The sequence below is a fragment of the Lagopus muta genome, chromosome 3, assembly GCF_023343835.1.
Source record: "Lagopus muta isolate bLagMut1 chromosome 3, bLagMut1 primary, whole genome shotgun sequence".
NCBI classification, from domain to species: domain Eukaryota; kingdom Metazoa; phylum Chordata; class Aves; order Galliformes; family Phasianidae; genus Lagopus; species Lagopus muta.
The window spans coordinates 50,344,237-50,367,114 of record NC_064435.1 but is presented as its reverse complement, the minus strand read 5'-3'; the positions used below and the strand labels follow the sequence as shown (position 1 = coordinate 50,367,114).

Sequence of the window (22,878 nt, the reverse complement as noted above, 5' to 3'; positions counted from 1 at the left end):
GGAGTCTAAGTAGAATCTAATGATGTAGCTAAAACATAAGAATCTGGAGACTAAATGACCAATCAACATTTATACTGCTCCATCTGCAAAAGAACATGCAAGAGAAAGAAATGCCAAACACTCACATCTAGCTTATTTCTTCATAAGATTAAAAAAAAGTCAGAGGTAATTTGTTCTGGATGTGAATATTAACACTGGTAGCAGGTTAATCATTACATATTTGGTGATCAATAGCTCTTTCCAATTGTAAAAGAGGACCAACGACACTGGTCTTTCAGGCAATTTCACCATACTAAGATAGTCTGAACATGGCAAATGACTTCAACAAGCAGAACTTATTTTCAGGCACCTGAAAGCTCAGCACTGAGGAAGAAACTCTAGCTCAGCTATTCCCAGGTGCCAGTGCTTCAGCAAGAGTATGCCCAGGACCCCCCTACCTTGCAAAGTTAGAGCTGCAGGTTTCTGAGTTTTGTAGCAATTTAAACAGATCCCCAGTGACACAAATGAACTGCTGCTTGAGCCTGCAACCGATCATCTGTGTTAATAAAGATGGGCATTTCATTTTCAGTATATGTTATTAATTCTAACTTAAGTGGTAACAAAGTAACACCCCCAACTAACACCAAATAAACCCTGATGCTTCATACAGGCAGCATTCAGGCTGCTTATTAAAAGTCCTTTTCCTCAAAGAAGCTGCCTATTGCGCAAGCCTGGTTGGAATAAACCTTACATGAATGTTGCTTGTTGCATGCAGCTTGCTTTCTTACACAACATCTGTCCTAAGTTTTGCTGTCTGTAGTATTCAGAGTTCACAAATAATTTTGAATAATCATCTGAGTGGGCGAAGAACACACAAAGAGATGGCAATGGATATGCAGAAATCCTTCTATCTTTCAGATCCAGATGTCATCCTTCTGAAAGGATGAACGGCTCTCTGACCACCCTCTGGCGCACCAGCCAGCCTCACAGCTTACTAGGAAGCAAATCAGAGAAGGGACTCGCACACCATACAGCAAAACACTGACACCACCACGGTCCTCTGGGTACTGAGAAAAACAACTGTACTCCTCGACTTTTTAAGCTTACAAGATGTGTGCAGGAAAGACAAAGCTTTTAGGGGAAAAAAAAAGAAAGGACAGTGAATGGGTTTAGTGCTGCCTTCCCAAAGCAGCATTCTGCCATAGCTCAAACCCTGCAATTTCACCTGAACAGTTCTTCAAGCTCACACTGTGACCTACAGAACTGACACAGGATGAGACGAAGACTGGCTGAGAATCTGCAGTTTTAGCTAAAGAATTAAGAGCGGCGAGTAACCTCCAACGTCTGCACAAGCCTGAAGAAGTCACAACAGGTGAGATGCCCTGAAGTCTCACATTATTTTAAAGACCTACTACTCCAGGGACCCCATCCCACTGAACTTGAGTTGGCAGTGGGTGCTAAGCCCTTCCCAGCTGCACAACCCCTGTGGGCAGCTCACCACATCCAGCCCTAGGGGCTGAGATGTGAGCAGGCTGCTGACAAGCTGCATGCTGAAATCTACCCAAGTGCTTCAGAACCAGGATAGTGTCTTCCCTCAAATCTTCTCACATTGATAACGGTGGATTATTGTAATGAACACTAATGATTTCTTATAGACACGATGACCTCACCCTTCCCCCTCATTCCAAGATTAAACAGTTTTTCCTGGAACGCTGTGACACTTGGGCTGCCGCACATCTGTCTGATAGCTTTGTGTTCCTGCGAGCATCACAACTCACTCGCTGCTCTTTATTAGTGCTGCTTTATCCCATCGGCTCTTCTGGAACTCAGAGGCATGAAATTCCCATCTCCTTCCACACCCACAAAACAAAGGTGCAGAATACGGCAAGGGCTACCGGGCTGCTTCCACAAAACACCCAGCCGGTCGTGTGGGAAGATAAACGGAATAAAAGGCAATAAAAGGAGTAAAGCGGAATTAAATGGAATAAAATAAATGGAATAAACGGAATAAAACGGGATTATTTCGCTCCCTACCAGCAGCCCGGTCCTTAAAAGCGAACAAAAGCACGCACACGAGCCGAATCCGGCAGTGTCACAAGCCGCCCGCCGCCGTGCCCGCCGCTCTCGCCCTCCCTTTGTTGCCCGGTGCCACCTGTGCCGCGCCACGCGCGGGCTCCACCTCACCGTGGCCGCGCTCCGCTGACAGCCGCCCGCAGGGCGCCGCGGCCGCCGTCAACGGAAGCCCCGGCTCCGAGACGGGCAGCGCGGCGCGGCCCCGGCGCCGCTCCCCGGGCGGGCAGCGCCCCGCCGCCTCTCTCCCTCTCTCTCTCTCCTTCTCCCCGCCTGCCTCCCCCCGGAGAACCGCCGCCCGCCGGCCCTCGGCCAGCCCGGCGGCGGGTGACAGCGGCGGCCATGGCTCCGCGCGGCGCCGACGGGCTGACAGCCGCCGCGCCGAGCAGGGCAGCACCTGAGGGTTGCCCCGCCGAGAGGAGAGCGAGGGGCGCGGCCGAGCCTTACCTCCTCCCGGCCCGCAGCTCCGCCGCCGCCGCCTCCCGCCGCGCGCAGCCGCTCAGCCCCGGCCCCGCTGTGGCCGTCGGGTTTGAAAACAGCCCTCCTCCTACTCCTCCTCCTCTTCCTCCGCCCGCTCCCTCCCTCCCGCCCGGAGCAGCCGTTCCCTTCCCCCGCCCGCCCTTTGCACAGCGCCGCTCCCGGAGCGCAGCTCCGTGCGGTGCTGTTGGCCGCGCCCCGCCCACGTGGCCTCGGCCCAGGCACGGGACGGGGGGCGGCCGTTGGGCTGGCGGGGGGCGGGCGCGCGGCACTCCGCTGCCTGGCGGGGTAACGGGACCCGGGGCTGGGGCGCGGGGGAGATCGGCGAAGAGAGGGACGGGGCGAGCGGCGCGCAGGCGTCGCGCCGTTCCGGGCAGCTACAGCCGCGGAACGTTCTGGAAACGGCGGCGGTGTGGCCGGTACCGGGCGGGGATGGGGTAAACGGACGGGGCACAAGCACGGCCACGGAACGAGGAGCCGCCCCGGACCGGCGGCCGCCTCCTCCCGCCCCAGAGGCGCGGCCGCTCCTTCTCCAGGGAGGGGTTTTCCGGCGGCGATGGCGCAGTGAGTTTTAACAGCCGGCGCAGTGAGCATGCGCGACCCGGAGGGCGCCGCGCATCCAAATGAGGCGGTGCGGAGCGCGGTGCTGGCGGCTCGTGGGCACGGGGCGGGCTGTCAGTGCGGGTGCCTGAGGGAGCTGGGCCTCTGTCCACCTCCGCCCACCTCCGCCTGGCCGGTGCCTCGCTTCGTTTCCGTCACCCATCCCGCTCCTCCGGGTCTTCATCTCGTGAGGGAGCTACGGGTCTACGCTCCGGAGCCGGGCATGCACTGCAGTGTGAAGCTCGAGCCCGCTGCTGGTCTTTAAACAGAAATATCCCTTAAGAATTCCTTCGTGTATACTATCCACAAATATGACTTATTCAGAATCAAAGGATGCTTTGAAAATTTAAACATTTTTAAATTGAATGGGCAGGTGTTCTGTTACTTTACTTGAGCAATCTATGGGGTATAGCAAGGAGTAGTAATGTGTCTCTGTGATAAAAAGAATAATTGAAAATACGGTTCTATTGCTCTTTCCTAGAACCAAAGGTGTGTCAGAATGGCTTAGGTTGGAGGGGACCAACCCCATGCCATGGGCAGGGCTGCCACCCAGCAGCTCAGCTGCCCAGGGCCCCGTCCAACCTGGCCCTGAGCACCTCCAGGAATGGGGCACCACAGCTTACATGGCAGCTGTGCCAGCGTCTCACTGCCCTCTGGGGGATTTTCTTACTAACTTAAATCTCTTTTAGTTTAAAGCCATTCCCCCTTGTCCTGTCGCTCTCAGACTGTGTCCTGTTCCTCGTGCCCCCCATTTCTGATGGGCAGAAGTGCTGGCACAAATAGAGAGGCAGCTAAGAAGCAGGTGCTTACCTCCTGTGCAACGTGCTATGGGTAATCATAGAGCCATAGGAGTTGGGAGGGACCTCTGGGATTCAAGCCCAATCCCCTGCTAAAGCGGATTCCCTCCGGTAGGTTCCTCAGGAAAGTTTCCAGGTGGGCCCTGAATATCTCCAGATGAGACTCCACAACCTGTGCAGGAATGCCTTACTTTCATGAAGGCTAACTATTGTTGCGCATCCCCTACATGGCCTGCTGCTGGTAGAGGCTGGCATCACATAGCCCAAATGCTCCCATGCTGCACGTCATGTTGTTGTTTAGGTAAATGTGTCTAATTTGCTTTCAGGAGTTTATTGTACTGGTCATGTTTTGTAACACAGCTGCACAATCCTTTCCTCTCTGATGCAAGCAATGCATCATGTGCTGTCAGCTGACCAGAAGCAGGTAAGCAGATGCCAGTGACCATGCAATAAAAGGGAGCTGCATTTACCTCATGTTCTTTTATGTTTGGTTGATTACAGAGGTCATTGCTTGAGGTGCAGGCAGGCTGACGTGCAGGCAAGCTACAGACTGTCAGCCCGAGTGGAGTATTTCCCAAGGCAGTAAGTATTTCCCAAGACAGAGTGTTTGTTCTTCTCACAGTACTATATAAGGCACAGTATGATTCATCCTCCAGCAATGACAGGCTGCAGGTGTAGTGCATGCTGTAATACTGCATACTCCTTGTACAGGTATCGTGCAGCTCCAAGAGCTCCATTTAAGTTGGTGGGTATTCACAGGGAAGAATCTTGGAATAGCTGCCTTTACATTTGTTTCTTCTCCTTGGCTCCAGAGACCCTCCTTTCCACATAGCACAGCTGCAAAACTCCTTTGTAGCTGAACTGTGTTGACTTGTGCAGTACTTCCCTTGATCTGCCTTCCCAAGCCAAACATCTTCTATCATCAGCTGTGAAAACTACTGGGCTGAATCAAGATAAGCATTGCAGCAGCTGGTCAAACTGTCGTGGCTGTAACTGAAAGACTGCAAATCTCAAACTGAAGTACTAAAATCTGAAGATAGGAACCTTTTGCAAATTCTTAGAACAGTGTCACGCCACTGAATGCACGTGTGCTGGCATCTAGCAGATAACCAGCAAATCAGTTCATAAGCCCACTTTAATTTACTCTACAGACAGAACTGAATATCATTGCTTCTTCCTATTTGACAGGATAGTTCCAGGTAACATTTTTCAGTTATGGAGGTCACAGAAATCCTTTCCATTATCCAGTGTCAACTAGTGGAGTTTCCTATTACTCCTAACTTTATTCCATCTTTACCAAAGGAAAAAACTACCACCCACTCTCTGCCCAATGGATTCTTTGTGTGTCTTCTGCTTCCATGTTAGAAAACTCCAGTTTTCTTTCCCAAGACTCAACCTATTTTTCTTAAAACTTTCTTTGCTCTAAGTTGTCTCTTTTCCCCACCACAGTTAAAGTGCTTTTACTTGTACAGAATGAGTACAGCATGTAAATTCTTTCATCTTTCCCTCAGAAATAGGTTCTGTTACTGCAGCTTTACTAGCTTAAGGAACACATACTGGCTTTTGTTGTAGTTAACTCATTTTTCATTTAAGTCACCAGCCATGACTTTTACAGTTCAAGGTACTGAATAGTAGAATTGAAACTGCAGAGCTGTTTTATTTATTTGGCATGTTAGTGTCAGCTGCCTGGAATTATTATCAGTAATCTACTATTTAGGGTTGAGAATAGTGGAAACTGTCTCTATAGTATCTGTATAATCTAAAATCCTTAATACTACTAGCAAAAGCAAAAAATGTACCTAGAGCTATTCAAGGATATTGAAGAGGATATGGAAATATTAATTACTGCACTATTCTAGAACTCTTCTGCAACAATCATTTTTAAAATCCTCACATCCCTGCATAAATTATTGTGAAATTCACTGTGTATTCTGTGATTGGATTTACTATTAGTGTAAAATTCTAATAATTTTGTAGCTAGTAAGCAATTGCACATAACCAGTATTGCAGTAGCATGTATATTTCTAGTTGAGATATTTGAAATTTTTAAATGCTTAAATTTCATCAAAACCTGAACTTGAGATGGTGACAGAGTAGGAGTTACTTGCTTTATTCCTCTTCAAATTATTTCAGTTCTATAGCTGCCCCTACACTATTCAATTTGAGCAGTGGTGTATTGGGTTTGCATCTGGCAATAAAGAAGTTATTCTTTTTCAGGCAAATGATTTGCAGATCAGTCTTTTTTTTTTAATTGCCTTTAGCATTTTTTAATCAGGAGATATACTTCAATTTCACACTTCTATATGGGTTCTTAAAAATAGCTTGCCAAATTTGGAATTTGGCCAGCTTTATTACTTTTTCCAAAGTAACTCAAAAGTAGTTATAAGAATTTTTAGTGGTAAATGAAAAGCTGACTGATGCATCACTGATCACAAATGGACTCATTCAGCAAGTCCCTTTGCGGTCTACAGAAGCACTTTTTGATAATCTGAATGATGATTAAGCATCGCAGCAGTTCAGATCATGGTAACCAATTCCTTTTGCTTCCTCCCTCTTCCCTCCCAAATATTAACCTTACGTCATTTTACTGTGATTACAATTACTTTATTTCCAGACAGTTTAACATATATTACAAAACTCCTCAGAGGTCAGCTCGAACTCCAAAACCTGGTCCTTTGGGTGGTTCAGTCAGAGATGTTAGGCCACCAGCTGGCTCACAAGAAAAACGTCCGCTCCTGAAAAACAACAGCAGTTTCACTCGCTGCTGGTATTTGTATGATATTGTATTCATTCACTACTGGTATTTGGATACTGTTTAATCACTGGATAGAATACAGTTACAAAATGGCTTCAGGCTGAAGCCACTTTTTTCATTTGTTCTCATTCATGCTTCAGAAATGTGGGATGCTACCCTTAAAACAAAAGGCTTCCAAATTCAAGTAGTGTCAAATAGCTTTGCAAATGAAATGCAAGATAGGATTTTTTATTTATTTATAGATATGCAGAAAAGCAATGTTGGTTCCAGTAATCCCAAAAGCAAAATCCAATTGTATCAGTCATATTTTTGTTAAAGATGCATCCCTGTATTTAGAAAATGTAACTTCAAGATTATCCTCGTACTCTAAAAAAAATAAAGTTATAGCAGTAGGAATAAAAAAGACACCTAAGTCAAAAGTGCCAATTAATTCTGCCATTCATACACCTGTGTATTTGGACTAACACTGAACAATAGGAAATAATAAGTATGTAAAGCTCCATAATAAGCCTTTCACAGATGTCAGATCTTTCTGGTATTTGTTGACTTCCATCATCTAGGCAAAAAAACAACCAAACAAACAGAAAACAATGGGCAATGCCATTCACCTATTAGGTAATAAGTCAAAACTGATGCGTTCCCATTTGATTATCCTGTAGTCTGTCATCAGGAACATCACATTAGTCCATCCACTGCTCTTTCTACATATTCTAAGTCAAAAAGATCTGCAAAGGCAAATAGCTTTAACAGGAATTTAGTTTTCATTCTCGAGAGGAGAAGCCTTCAAGTAGTTGGCCACTGTTATACAAATATGGCGTACCTTGGGCCGGGTTTGGGAACTTTACCAGCCTTTAGCTCATCAATTATGTCTTCAATATCTTTGGGAGTTAAATCTTCCTGTTAAAGAAAAAAAAGACGATAAAGAGTCAGCAAATTTGTTAATTGTATTAATTGCAGCATTTACAATTAACCAGATTAGTGGTTCTCATAGCTGAGATCCTATCATAGGTAACTTTGATCCTGTCCATTAACATACATGTAACGGGTTTGAAGAATCAGAAGGGCTAACACCTTAATTACGACTTAAAATATAAACTTCAATATTGTTATTATGTATAGTTGCAGAAATTATATTAAAACAAACTGTTCACAGTGGTCGTCTCTAACATGGGCTTGAGGTTTTGGCTTCCTTAGTATATTAGTGAGCTGGATCTTTAGCTACCCATTATATGCAGTGTTGTTGCACATACTGCAAACTGGCACTGGTTATGACAAAAAAAAAAAATACTGGGTGCAGTATAACAGAACAGTTCTAAAGAAATTAAATAACCCTTATTTAAATGCTCTATTTATTCAATGCATAAATTCCTTTGGCATCCAAGTGGGCCATAATTCAGAAGTCTAAAGCTCAAAAATAGCATTCAGCCAGGATCATACTTTCCAACCGACCATTCTAAACTTACTACATATCTAATGAAAAATTCCAGATTTAGAGGTAGGCAACTATTAAAAATAAATAATAAAATAAATAAATTTAACTTCACACATCATTGTGGAAGTAAAGACAGTATCCAAAATGAAAAATACATGCATTTCATTTTACTCTTATTATCATGTTCCCTTTTTCCTACTATGTCAAAGTAGGAAAAAAGTAGTTTAACATACTGGAAAGAACACACTGACCTAACCACAGATTCATTGATGGCCTGTGAAAAGACTGTTGCCATGTCGTAACAGCACTCCCAGTGTTTATCTCTGCTCAGAAACGATGGAGCTATTAGAAAACATGGCTTTTGTTCTCTGCAAACACATGGCCTTCATATACACTGGAAATTGTAGATGTTGTAGAAGAGAAGGAACAACCATCAGTGTGAACAGCATCAGTGATATGTCATCCAAAACTATTACAGAAGGCTTTGAAGAAGAGGCTGATAAGAAAAGACTTCCAAATCATAGAATCATAGAATTGCTTAGGTTGGAGAAGACCTTAAAGATCATCAAGTCCAACCATAACCTAACTATTCTACACTAACTCTAACAACCCTCTGCTAAATCATGTCTCTAAGCACCACATCCAAATGGTTTCTAAACACATCCAGGCATGGTGGCTCAACCACCTCCCTGGGGAGCCTATTCCAGTGCTTAACAACTCTTTCTGTAATGAAGTTTCTCCTGATATCCAACATAAGCTTACCGTGACGCAACTGGCTTTGAACAGATGCCCAGAATAAGTATGGCCATTACTTTACAAATGCAAATAAAGGAAGGCTTGATAAAAGAAAAATCTGAATTTGCTTTCCATCACTTGGTAATTAAGTAGTATTGTGTAGCAGATACTTCAGAAATGCAACACCACACATCTTCTAATACTTTTTTTTTTAACTCTTCAGCAGAAGTCATCACTTCCAGCTAACAAGTATTGGGAACTAACCCTCTAGATAATATTGTAGAATTTCAGTGATTTCTATTCTTAAGCTATGAAGTAAGAAATTTTGCCTCTTACAATTCTTTGTATAGATAAGATATTCTGAAGAGGATCAAAATTTTAAAGTGGTACACCTGAAGAGAGGCTCTGAAGAAGAGAAACAATGCAACTTCCATTCAGCATTTATATTAGCATTCAGCAGAACCAAATAGTTGTTAAATGGGAGAAATGGCACACACGATATAACAACCTCATGCTTAAAAAAAATGAAATACCAAAATCAGTGTTTAGGTGTGATGCAGTGAGTTAGACACACACTGCCATTCTGTATGGTTATCCATACTGGTAACATGTTCAATCCGTGCTATGAACTAACAATAAGCTTCCTACTTCTGTACAGTAAAAACCAACTGGCTGCCCAAGTGACTGTCAGTAGAAATTGTATGCTGTCAAGCACTACATTTTAGAGCTTTAGTAATCATTTATTAATGCTAACGTTCCATAATCTTAGCTCTGAGCATCCTGCTTAGTGGTAGTTTGGACTTTTGTTAACTTTACATTCTTGCAAAGCCTTTAAAAACATGACTGACACAAAGTTTTTCTTTGCAGCAGGAAAAAAGCACTACAGAAAATAACATTTTGCTTTATGCCACCAAATGCAATACTTTCTGGACTTTCTTCACAGTGTCTATACAACCCTATGCAGCAGAAATCTTTTTCTTCCATTCCATTATAACACTGCTGAATGACAAAAGCAGGCTGTTGGTGCATCGAGAGTATAAACTGTCTGCATTATTTCAAATGACCAAAACAACAACACAGAAAACCTACAGCAAAACATATACAGAATCTTGTTGAATCTATACATTTTAGGAGAGCTGGTTTCACTGTGTGGAAGTGCAAAAACAAGCTGACTTTCCAGCAGATGATGCATTTTAGTGACTTGTTGAGTGAACGATATAAATTAAAATTTGGAAACTACAGTGCAAGGCTGTGATATACAGCTGCTTAAAAAAAACCAAAAGGAAAAAACAACAGTCTCAGTCTGAAAGCCACCTGTGAGAAAGTTCATTCTACTGTCTAAGTATGCCAAAACACTACTTCCACAAGAATATCCATGATCTCATCATCTCATTACAAAAACAGAAGCATTAACACAGTGTGTTTGTATAGAAAGCAGGAGGCACCAGTACATTATCATACAGATGAAGCGTTCTAGGAAGAAGCCAAGAAAGTAAAAGATACTGAGTTAAAAGCTGTCCCTGCCAATAGGAATTCAAAATAAGAAAACCAGAATCTGAAAGAATGGAAACAGCCTACCAAAGAATTTTAGTTTCTTTATATATATATATATATACACTTACATATACACTTATACATACTATGTATAGTACTTACGTAATAGTTGTCATTTATTTGTACCATTGGTGCATTTACACAAGCACCTAAGCATTCCACTTCTATCAGTGTGAAGAGTTTATCAGGTGTTGTTTCCCCAACTTTAATACCTTAAAAAAAAAAATAATTAGGTTCAGCAATGGGTATGGAACAACATTAGAATGTTCATTATTGATCCCATCATAATTTTCTCATTATTTGTACTTCAGCTACCAAAGCACTGATACAGTTAAATCCTCTTAGACAAGTCCAAAAGTTTTCTGTTAAAGGTTCTAATAAACTGTGAAGTCAGTCTTTGGACACATTTTTGAGAGCAGACTTACAGGTTTGTTTTATTGAAAAATAATCTTAAAATGACAGTTCTGAAAAACAAAACAGCTCTACTCAGGAAGAACTGATATGCAGAATGGAAAAATAAGGAAGACAGAGCTTTCATGTGTTGTTGATATTAAACACATTCATATTCATTACTGGATCTCCAAGTTAACCAAGATGTAAGCAGTAAGACTTGGTACAAATTCATAAACAACGTCCAAGTTATTACACAGAAGCTTCTTTCCTGAACAACTCTGTACACATGCTTAGCTTCCATGACGTGTTTCTGTCCTAGTGATATCACCACTAAAGATACAGAACTTGCCAGAGGGCAGGTTACCAAAAATAACATCTGAGTCTGAGCTTGCCAGAATAGTCTGTGGAACACCAAGCTGCAAATTTCCTCCACAGTTAATAGAAAGGAGCAAAAACTAGTAAATGTTTGATTGCAAATCAGTAAGAACTACACAAACGACCTTAATTACAAGAAGTTGCCCTTCCTTTGATTTTTCAAACCAAGTTTTAATTAAAATTAAACAATTTATGCAACAACAAACCAGGACAAATTTAATCTGAAGATGCCTTTTCCAGACAACAACATAGGAGGAGGAATATTACAAGCAACTGCTCTGCAGCTCTTAGCACCGTGGTTCTAATGAAACATCAGCACAGCTTCTAAATGTATAGAATGGGAAAAGTTGTTAGTTGTTGACCTTACCCTCTCTTTCCCTCATAATCATTCAGTGAGAGAAAAAACACAAACCCGAGAGTTCTCCTTACACCTTATATGATGCAGAACTCTCAACTCACTTCTCCCATGAGAAATTTATAAATTCTATTCACTATTTATTTATAAATTCACTATTTATTTATAAATTCTATTCAAGTAGGTTGAAGAAAAAGACTCATAAATAAGTTTCATATAGCATGTGCCTTAAAAATCTCATTTTGCATATAAAGTGATACAGCTTTTAGAGTCTTCTTCTGTATATCGGATAGGGCTTAATTCTCAGTCCAAGAGTCATATTAGAATAATTCATTTCCTAGCAAACTGCTTTAAAACCACTTGAAGACCACTAATTGACACTCTTGACAATGGCCTTATTTGTCCTACTGTACTGAAGTATTTGGATTTGGCATTTCTTCTTCATTTTTGAATGTGTTCAAGTGCTTATTTGATGATAATTTCACTCCAAATACTAAATATTCTTGCACTGCCCCCACCATATGAAGACTTTTGCTTCAGTTAGATAGCAACGCAAACCAGTGTAAAAAATACATACGCGTATATAAAGAAGGATATTACAAATGTGTATCATACCAAGTTTCTTCTTTATGGCTTCTAAAATGCTGTCAGAGTCTCGCAGCATACAAGGTGTGGTAGTGCAGACCTGGATATGGTATTTCCCAACAGGTTTACGATTATACATTGTATAGAAGGTTGCTACTTCATACACTCTCATGGGAGGCATTTCTAAAATTTCTGCGACCTATAATAAGGGGAAAACAGACACTATTTGAATTCTCAGAGGGCATCAATAAGGCATTTATGAAATCATTTCAGTCAGGTCACCTGTTCTGTATGTGCAGTAACAGGGGCTTTGGTACTCCAAGTAAATAGAAAAATGGGGATGTGTATCAAAGCACAACTTTGTGCACTTTTCTTAAGTGCTAAGAGAAAACACCGGAGTTACTCTGATTGGAGTCAACTTTGTCTGAGCACAAGCTCCACTAAGCCAAGGATTAGCACAGTAAGAAACTCAGGTCAGTCCTCGTCCAGCATCATAAACAGGCTAGTTTCAAGGATCAGCTGGATTCCAGCTTTCATTGTCAGCTCCAGCTTGTAGCGTACGTGCACTCTTGCTGTATGAATGAATGAACTCATATGAATCTGCCCACACTAACCCACTTCAGCTTTTTATCAAAGGAAACACGTAGAGGCAGTACTACACTCACCTAATTTAGAGACAGCAGGCTGCCTGGGGTACCTGGGGTACTGTAACAATAGCAGGCCTGGCCCTAAAAACACCACTGAATCACAGCTAGCAAATACACAGTGATGCACTACTCGTGAGCCAGTTCTGGTGCAAGTATCCTTTATCTCATTAACCTGGAACTCTGGCAGACTGTTCAGGTTGAGAACTGACTGTATTTCCTAAAATGTAGCTGTTTTATATTCCAGTACCAAGCCACAGAAAACATGTGATTGTTTTAAAGCCTTGCTTCAAAGGTCATTCCAACATAATACCACTCACAAAATTAACAAACAAGACTTATCCCATTCAGTAGTGATGGAGATTTGTGGCTTTATCCTATGTAGTAGGAACAGTAGCAGACAATTTGCCCTTTTATATGAGTACTTCACTCATACTCAGTAACTTCTATAATGATCACAACCCTCTTTTAGCTTATCTTGACTGAACTTCAAACATTTCATTTGAAAACTGATATGCCAGCCTGTAACACAAAGTGAGAGTAATTTGTATGAACAGAAAAACTGAATTATTTATTGCTATTTACTGTCACTGTGGAACACTGCAGCTGCTTGCTTTTTTTTTTAAACAATATTAATAGATAATTTGATAAGAAACTAGTCTTACTGATATTTGCTATGAAGCATTATGAAATGCACATTCCAAACACTACATCACTGCATGCTTCGTGGATCTTTCTACAGGCCTTGAGATGAAGTACAATCCTGGCCGTGCATAGCACCACTGATGTAAAGGGGACATGAAAAAGCATTGTCATCATCACCCTTCTCTTTCCTCCAAATTCAGCATGAATGTCTTTCAAGTTTCTGATGCTACATTCAGGATAATTCTGGGAAGAGCCTGTCTCATTTAGGCCCACATAATTTTTGTTCTGTTCAGTTCCTAGCAGTGAGGTAGCATCACATAAACAGACCCAAGAGTTTCATGCATTATTTTCCCTATTTTTTTTTACTGCAGTCTCAGAGGGAATTCTTGCAATTCTGTGCCAAGTGTAAATTCCTGCATAAGAACACTTCAATTAGAAAAAACCAAACAGTTGTATTCTACTATTACAAGTCAGATTTTATGCTTGAAAGATAATTCAGCACTAAATACCTTGTTCATAGCCGATATGGGCAACCATCCATGCTGTCTCTGAGCCAGATCTAGCACTGCCATGACAGCTGCAGATTTGTGTCCCCCTGGGTAACTGCTTACGATTGCTTCTATTCTCTTTAGAAAGATTAAAAAGCAAAAAACAATCAGTGATAAGCTAAACACAAAGTTTGCATATTTATGTTTTTGGGTTTTTTTTGTCTGCCTACCTTCTTGTTTTCAGGTGTGAACTCAAAGGGAGTATCTGGATTATTCTCAGGACTATCTCTGTGCTTCAGAAGAAGAAGAAATAGTGTTGTCAGGAAATTATTCAGGACAGATTTACCATTACAAATTATTTCATTAGACAATTACAGTGGAGTTACCTCAATAAAACTCATTTGATACATTCCAGATAAAAATTTAATAGTACTTAATCATAAATGACTAACCATCTGTAAGAAAGTCATCAGAAACATTCATAATTACTTCATCACTCTTAAATAAGAAAATATTAACTTATTCCTGTTATTTCCTATTCAAGTAATTATTTCTTCTGCAAAGTGGTGTCACTTTCAAAACAGACATTTGGAACAGTTGATGTATTTTGGCAATTGCGTTCAAACTCATCACAAGCAGATTTAGGAGTCCTTTAGTTAATACCTTAATAAACAATAATTGCCTATTTTCCTTTTCTCATAAGACACAAAATGCCAAAAACTTAAAAAAAAAAAAAAAAAAAACACCAACAACAACAACAAAAAAAAACTACCAAGTATCTTGCTACATAAATAGAATGGCTGAATGTACTAGTAAGCTATCTTCACATTTTCAATTTTTTTTTTAATGGATTTCAACTTCTTAGATAGATTTCATGGAATCACAGAATGTCCTGGGCTGAAAAGGACCACAACGATCATCCAGATTCAACCCCCTGCTGTGTGCAGGGTCGCCAACCAGCAGACCAGGCTGCCCAGAGCCACATCCAGCCTGGCCTTGAATGCCTCCAGGGATGGGGCATCCACAGCCTCCTTGGGCAACCTGTTCAGAATGGAATCAGAATGGAACAAGCAGAACCTTCAATTCATAGTTCCAAAATATGGCAGTTTATCATATTACTTGTAAGGTGGTCTTCTTAAAAAGCATCAAATGGAAATCAGTTCTAATTTGTGTGTTTAGAAAATACAAGTTTGGAAGTCTTGAAAAAAGTGACATTTTACTACAGCACAGTTTTAGTTCTGATCCTTACTCCCTAGAGAAGCCTATGCAGAACACAAAGTTGCTCATTATGGTATCTTTGACATACCCATAGCTGAGATTAATTCCAAGCTTTACGCTGTTTTCAAACTGTGAACATTTCAAATTAAATGGAAAGCGTACACAAAAACAAGCTGTACTCAAGGTTTATAACTAAAAGAAATACATGATCAACTAACAATTCAAGCCTTTAAGGAAATGTATTTAGGAGGAAAAAAAGAGACCTACTTTGACATTCACTTTAATTCTCAAACAACCCAAATTTTATAATTCCCACATTACTTTCTCTTTTCCTTTTTAAGAACTGAAGGATTTCATGAACGATTTAACATTGCAAGAAACTGACAATACAATAAGATCTATCAGCAGTCAGAATTTGTATGGTTCATAGCTATTCCTGGATTTAGAAATTTTAACATAGAAAAACCCCAAACCCAACTTCCATTTCTCTCTGGTGTTCCAGTGATTAATTCCCCTGGCTTATCCTGTCCATATGCTCAAGCAAACAGTACTACTGCCACTGTCAAGTTACAGAATGGGTATCCCTTCTGCAGCTGGGAGCCTTACAAAAACGCTGTCAGTACGTACTTCTCTACCTAGAATGACTTGCCTTAATAACTTAATTACCAGAAATAACTGATTTGCTTTGAACAGTGTAAGCTGTTACAAAGTATGAATGTGCTGTTTGTGTTGTCTAGAAGATAACATAAAACAACTTTTAGGAAGATGTTGCCTCTATTTTAGACTGAATGTTCAAGATAAAGGATTTGACTCATCTTATGTATTGCTGAAGAGGGTTTTTATCCCAGACATCCATACAGACTGGAAGAAGCCATCCTTGAGAGCAGCCCTGCAGAGAAAGACCTGGGGTTCCTAATGGATGAAAAGCTTAACATGAGGCAGCAGTGTGCTCTTGCTGCTCGAAAAGCAAATGGTATCCTGGGCTCCATCAGAAGAGGGGTGGCCAGCAGGGACAGGGAGGTGATTGTCCCCCTCTACTCTGCACCTGTGAGGCCCCATCTGGAGTACTGTGTCCAGGTCTGGAGCTCCCAGTACAAGAAAGACAGAGCTGTTGGAGAGGGTCCAGAGGAGAGCCACGAAGATGATCAGGAGCACCTTTCCTACAAAGACAGGCTGAGGGAGCTGGACTTGTTCAGCCTGAAGAAAGGAAGGCTGCAGGGTGACCTCATTGCAGCCTTTCAGTACCTAAAGGGAGCCTACAAAGAGGAGGGGAATCAACTCTCTAAAAGGGTTGATAACTGCAGGACAAGAGGAAATGGTTTTAAGTTCAGAGAGGAAAGATTTGGGTTGGATATCAGGGGGAAATTCTTTACAGAGAGAGTGATGAGGTGGTGGAACAGGCTGCCCAGAGAGGTTGTGGATGCCCCATCCCTGGAGGTGTTCAAGGCCAGGTTGGATGGGGCCCTGGGCAGCCTGGTCTAGTATTAAATGTGGAGGTTGGTGGCCCTGCATGTGGCAGGGGGTTGGAGATTCATGATCCTCGAGGTCCCTTCCAACTCTGGCCATTCTGTGATTCTACCGGCTTCAATAAAAATTCTTAAAAAAAGAGACTGATGCAAAGTACTTCCAGTCTATTTTTTTTCCTCCAGCTCATAATTTCTTTCCCTTACAGATCTGCTCTAGGTCTTAGCTGCACAGATAATCCATGATTCATGAGAAGTTCTTCCATAACTTAACTTTTCCTCTTGAATGTGCATGCCCATTTTATCTCAAGCTGCTGTTTTGCCTTCCACAGTTACTGGACTTGCACTTCAACTCAATTTCTTTAGCAGATAAGTGTATTTGATTAATTAAACACTTCTCTTATTGTCTCGAACGCTTACTTCATGTGCACCTTTTCTAAACTGATATTCCTTAAATGCCCCCCACATATGAATAAGTACAATAAAGGCTTGATATCTGAATCTACAGGCTGCCACAAGTGCTGATTCTGTGCAGGTGTACACTATAAACAAAATGTCACAGCTTTTTGCACGCTAGTCTCCAAAATGGGCTTTGCCTAATTCAGTACTGTGAACAGTCTGCTAGAGCTTATAGTTCCAGACCTTCTGAGCTGCTACAAATTTGTCAATCACACGTTCCCTCATCTTCCATTTATCCATGTGACACGATTTATCTGGGACTTCCAGTAGCTGATGAGCTCCAAAACTGTAAGGGTGCTTTCCTGCCTTTGTTAGGATACAGACTGTGAAGAACAAACTCAGACTTAACACATGACATTGAGTCCAGAAGAACTGAGGCTGGCGGAGCCCAGCCGTGGCTCCAGCAGGGCCACCCAGAGCAGGCCCACATCAAGACAGCTTCTGAAGATCTCCAGGGAGGAGACATCAGAGCCTCTGAACCACCTGTGCCAGTGCTCCTTTACCCACACAGCACTGTGTGCTCCTGGTGTTCAGAGGGAACCTCCTGTTTGCCACCGAAAAGAGCATGGCTTTGTCTTTCTTACATTCTCCTGTCAGGCATTTACATACACTCAGATGTCTTCAACAGTTCCAGCTCTCTAAGCCTTCCTCATAAGAGAAATGCTCAAAAAAAGAAAATACGTTAAATCTTCCTCCTGTACACAGATAAGTACAAACTATTATGCAAGTATCAGCTAAAGCTATTTCCTGAAAACCAAGGCCAAACTCTACCCAGGACCACCAGGTCCTTCTCTGTAGAGCTCCTTTCCAGCAGATCATCTCCTAACCGGTACTGATACATATGGTTATTCCTCCTCAGGTGTAGGACTCTACACTTGTTCTTGTTGAACCTCATCAGGTTCCTCCATGCCCAGCTCCACAGTCTGTCCAAGTCTTGTTGAATGGCAGCACAGCCTTCAGGTGTGTCAGCAAATCCTCCCAGCTTTGTATCATCAGCACACTTGCTGAGGGAGAACTCTATCCCTTCATCCTGGTCACTGATGAAGACATTGAGCAAGACCAGACCCAGCACCAACCCCTGGGGAACACCACTAGTTACAGGCTTCCAAGCAGACTCTGCACCACTAAGAACAACCCTCTGAGCTCTGAAGGTCAGCCAGTTCTCAAACTACCATGCTGCCCACTCATCTATCCCACATTTTCTAAGTTTCATAACATGGATGTTGTGGGAGATGATGTCAAACACTTGCTGAAGCCAAGGTACATAATACCCACTGCTCTCCTGCCAACTACTGAGCTAGTGATGACATCATAGGAGGCTATGAGGTTGATCAAATGTGATTTGCCCTTGGTGAATTCATGTTGATTACTCCTGATAAGAAAGTAACTAGAATAATATAGTTTTCCATGTACACTACAAAGAAGTTGATATATTACCTAAAAGAAACCTGACAATTGATGTATGCCCTGTGGTAAACATGGTTTAAGTGCCTATGAACCAAAATGAGAAAACTGTATCATTTGCAGGCAAGAGGATGTTTAAGATTGTTATAAATTTGTATTAAATCAGCAATAAAAAGAAATTCATCACTTCTTTTCCAAAGAGAGAATACCCTATACTCACTATTGTAGCAGAACTCAAGATATAAACATCCCCTAAATAAAGAATGGTGTAAGTGCTCTTAGATCTAAGTATTTCACTGACCATCATCACAAGCTAAGCAGTAACACAGCAGTCAAACCTTCTGTACAGAATAGCCCTGTGACAAAGTCCACACCAATGCAGTTGATGTGTTGAGGAATCTGGGCCCTTGTGCTGATGGCCAGAAAGTAACAAAATGTAAGAACTAAGGTTTAGCTGTTACAGAGGATGAAGACAATAAATTAAGTCAAGACTGAGATGGTGTATGTGAAGAAAACAGGTAACTATTGTAAATAAAAGCATTTCTGAAAGTAGCCCTTCCCCTGCTATCAGAAATAGGGTAGATTTGGATTACCTTCCTTAGGCTAAGTGCAAACAATCCATCTCATTTAAAATTTGACATATTCTTTCTGGAAGTGCGATACAGTTGCCTGTGATGGTACCAGATTGGATTTAATGATTGAGTAATCTCCCCTTGGCTGTTTCACAATCAGCATTCTTTGCAAAACAAAACCAGGTGCTCCTATGTAAACTGACATACAAAGAAGACCATCACAACAGGAGGTTGGAATTTCTCCCAGGTACACCCACTGTTCCTCCACAATCACATTTTAACAACTTTTGACACTGCAGAAATCACAGCAGACATCTTCAGTATCTTTCAGTAACTAAAGGAGAAAGGAGTAAGAAAGAAGGGGACAGGCTCTTTAGCAGGGTCTGTTGTGATACCACAAGAGGAAAAGGGGAGATTTAGATTGGACACAAGGAAGTTTTTTAAGATAAGAGTGGTGAGCCACTGGAACAGGTTGCCCAGAGGGTGATGCCCCATCCCTGAAGACATTCCAGATTAGGTAGGACCAGGCTATAAGCAACCTGATCTACCTGTGTGTGTCCTGGGGACCTGCACCTGCCCTGGGGACAGTTGGACTAGATGATCTTAAAGGTCCCTTCCAACTCAAACAATTCTGTGATTCTATGGTCTTCTTGTGATATTCTAGAAAATAAGGTATTTATGTTTCCTCCTCCCCAGAATCTGGAAAAAAACAATCTTGAAATTTCTTGTGTTAAATTACATCATAACTTTGCACTAAAAATTGCTCTGAAGATTTTAGTTGTATTTAGGGCAAACAGTAACGTTCACACAGAATGACATGCAGCTATCTACCTCCCATAGCCTTATGGCCATCACAAAAACAAACAAGTCCATCGCCCCACAATTTTCTACGCTCTTCTAGAAAAAAATACATATATGATGGAGAGTGGAAGATAATATTAAATAAAACAGTTACAAATCATAAGCTTACTAAAGCACAAAACTTTTCTACCTCTCTTTTGCTCTTTCTGTGCTCCCCCCTCCAGCAAATCGTTAACACAGTAAGATAAATCTTGCAAAAAGCTGAAGACATTACAGAGCATCTAGCATCATACTCCAAACACCAACATTTATTAGTGTGCCAAAGACACCTTTTGCTTTCTTCACCCACCTCAGACTACTCTTAAGGTTTCCTAACTTGTCAGCCTACACTCATGTTTTCTGTACTTCTTGAGTAACAGCTCTCACTCCATACATTACCAATGCCTGTTCAGGGTTTGGAAAAGCCTACAAAGCATGTACTATAACCTCATTAACTTCATCCAAAGTGAAAGCTGTGGAGACAGCTGCAGAAAGACCAAAAAAACAATCCAGCCAAAAACACTGAACACCTGCTTCCAACAAATCAGTTGATTCTCCAGTACAGTGCTGATTTCCAATAAACAGAGGAAAAACAGTAAATTTGAACTTTTGAACAGCTGTTGAACTGAATTCTAGGTGCAGTTTCAAATGCAGCAGAGTGGGAGAGAACACTCCTCTCAGAGATGCTTCAGGTTCTCTTCAGAAGTAGACACACAATATACCTGCTTTTCATGTTTGTATACACACACTTTTATTTATGCAATTACTGTTACTGTATGTATAACAGTAATGTCTAATTGCCTCAATTATGAATCACTACTCAACTTATTGTATGTCATAAAGCATTAACAACAACTGCACTTTTCAGCAGCTAGTGAAGGTGGCCGGACATGGACTTATGGGTAATTCTGTGGCAAACTGCAGAAGCCAAGAAACTGGGTCCACAGGAAGTTTAGTGTCAAGTTACAAATTAAATTAATTTCAATTGGAAAAAAAGAGGAAATATTGTGATAAATTTAAACAAAAAAATCAAACATTATACAAATAAGTAATCCAAGTACTGCTAGCATTGCTAGTACAGAAGTTTTCACTACATAAAATAGGAAACACTATGCCAAGAACTACAGTACAACCTTTTGACAACATATCACAACTCTAATAACAATTATAGAATCACAGAACTGCTCAGATTGGAAAAGACCTGAAAGATCATCAAGCCCAACTGCAACCTAATCAGATTGCCCTAAGTTGCACCCATCAGAAACTTCCAGGAGGATTAAGAAAAGCATATGCTAACCTCTTGTTACACATCCCCTTTCCAGCAAGGTAGAAGATGACTTACCACAAATAAGGCTCCTCCACTTGAACTGCATGCTGGTGTTCTATGTAAGTATCGGATTTGTCTCATCTACAAACAAAACAAAGTTGATGGTATTGATAGCCCATAACTTGCATATCCTTTTTCAGAACCAGTTTGAGTTCTATTTTAGTTGTAAGCCACTCATTATTTTGCCATCCCTAATCAATTTAAATCAAATCAAGAGAAGAATACAATGACTTCTACTGTACTGCAAGAGAGCATATTTACTACACTGCCCGAAGCTATCACAGTGTATCAAGAGAATTTAAAGGACTGAACTTCAAACTGGTAAATGTTCCACCAGTTTGAATACAAATCCTCATCAAACTCTTTATGAAGAATTTTTCAGTTTGTTACTCTGTACCACTGGTGAGCCAAACATCTGGCAAAGGTACCAACAGTACTGAGGCTTTTCTCATTTACACCTTACTACAGCTCTCTCTGCTGACTAACAGTGACATCAGACAAAAGACGATACACAAAACTAAGCACCTTAAATACAAGAAGAGAGACCAATAATACAAGTCACTCTCACTTTTTATAGTCTCTGCCTGTGTCTGCGATGATGAAACAGATCTGTTTTGCTGTAAAAGCAAATGAAACATTCCAGCATTACACGGTCCCACCTGCCATGTGACAGCAGCGGTTTCCCCCGTCACACAATGACTCCTTGCAGGTGGGTGGATGTGCCGTGCAGCCTTACAGGTACTTCGCAGCACGCACCCATTTCCCTTTTGCTCTCCAGTTCTGGCTCGCCTGCGAGCATCAGGCAGGAAAACAATTCGCTTCCTGCTGTTGTCAGAGACCAAAAGGCACTCTTGAATCCACAAATAACTGTAGTGCAGATCACTCCTGCATCCCTTATAGAGTGCACTGCACCAGCCCGAGTGCTCACAGGGAGCCACATGACAGGGCACACTCGGGCAAAACCCTCAAGGCCGCAAGGGGAGCACAGTGAGAGGAATGGACCGCAGCCCTCGCACTGTGCGCTCCATCCCCGAGGCCAGGCCTTACCGCTCTCCTCTGCGAGGGCAGCGCCGAGACCCTGCCCGCGGCCTCCCGCACCGCGCGGCCGGCCGGCTACCCCGCCACTACCACACCCTGCAACCGCCCCCTTACCGAGCGCGCGGCTGCGGCCCGCAGAGCAGCGCACAGGAACATGGCGGCGGCAGCGAAAGGCGCCCCGGCCCGACCCGGCCCTCTCCTTGAAGCCTGCGGTGCCCTCCGCGCAGCCACAAGGGGAGCGACACTGCGCATGCGCCAGCACCACCCGCCTGCGCGCGCCTGTCTGTTGCGGCTGTGGCTTGAAGCGTCTCGGCTGGGGTGCGGGACTGGGTGGGAAGGGAGCGGCTGGTCAGTGCGTACGCAGTGCCTATTTGTCGCTGGTACAAACGGGAATTCAGTGCTAAATCCGTCCCTCGTTAATACTTCACAGAATCACAGGGGTTGGAAGGGCAATGGTTTTAAACTGAGACAGGGGAGGTTTGGGTTAGATATTAGGAAGAAGTTTTTCACACAGAGGATGGTGACGCACTGGAACAGGTTGCCCAAGGAGGCTGTGGATGCCCCATCCCTGGAGGCATTCAAGGCCAGGCTGGATGTGGCTCTGGGCAGCCTGGTCTGGTGGTTGGCGACCCTGCACACAGCAGGGGGTTGAAACCAGATGATCATTGTGCCA

At 42.3% G+C, this 22,878-nt stretch overlaps 2 protein-coding genes across 4 annotated transcripts in view; both read right to left on the bottom strand.

Moving 5' to 3' along the window:
• ANKRD12 (ankyrin repeat domain 12) overlaps positions 1-2,610 on the bottom strand; it is a 60,979-nt gene extending 58,369 nt beyond the window's left edge. For all 3 annotated transcript variants that reach the window (XR_007375630.1, XR_007375631.1, XM_048938557.1), the window contains exon 1: positions 2,497-2,610. The gene's annotated coding sequence lies outside the window, so the exon portion shown is untranslated. The remainder of the gene's footprint in view (positions 1-2,496) is intronic.
• A 246-nt stretch (positions 2,611-2,856) lies between these two features.
• Positions 2,857-22,472, bottom strand: NDUFV2 (NADH:ubiquinone oxidoreductase core subunit V2). Its single transcript, XM_048938586.1, has 8 exons — positions 22,320-22,472; positions 21,183-21,248; positions 14,115-14,177; positions 13,906-14,022; positions 12,138-12,306; positions 10,502-10,611; positions 7,499-7,575; positions 2,857-6,658 (listed from the first exon to the last, which is right to left on the bottom strand). Exons 1-8 carry the CDS (start codon positions 22,455-22,457, stop codon positions 6,565-6,567), a joined length of 834 nt encoding a protein of 277 aa, XP_048794543.1. The 5' UTR covers positions 22,458-22,472; the 3' UTR covers positions 2,857-6,564.
• Positions 22,473-22,878: the final 406 nt, after the last annotated feature.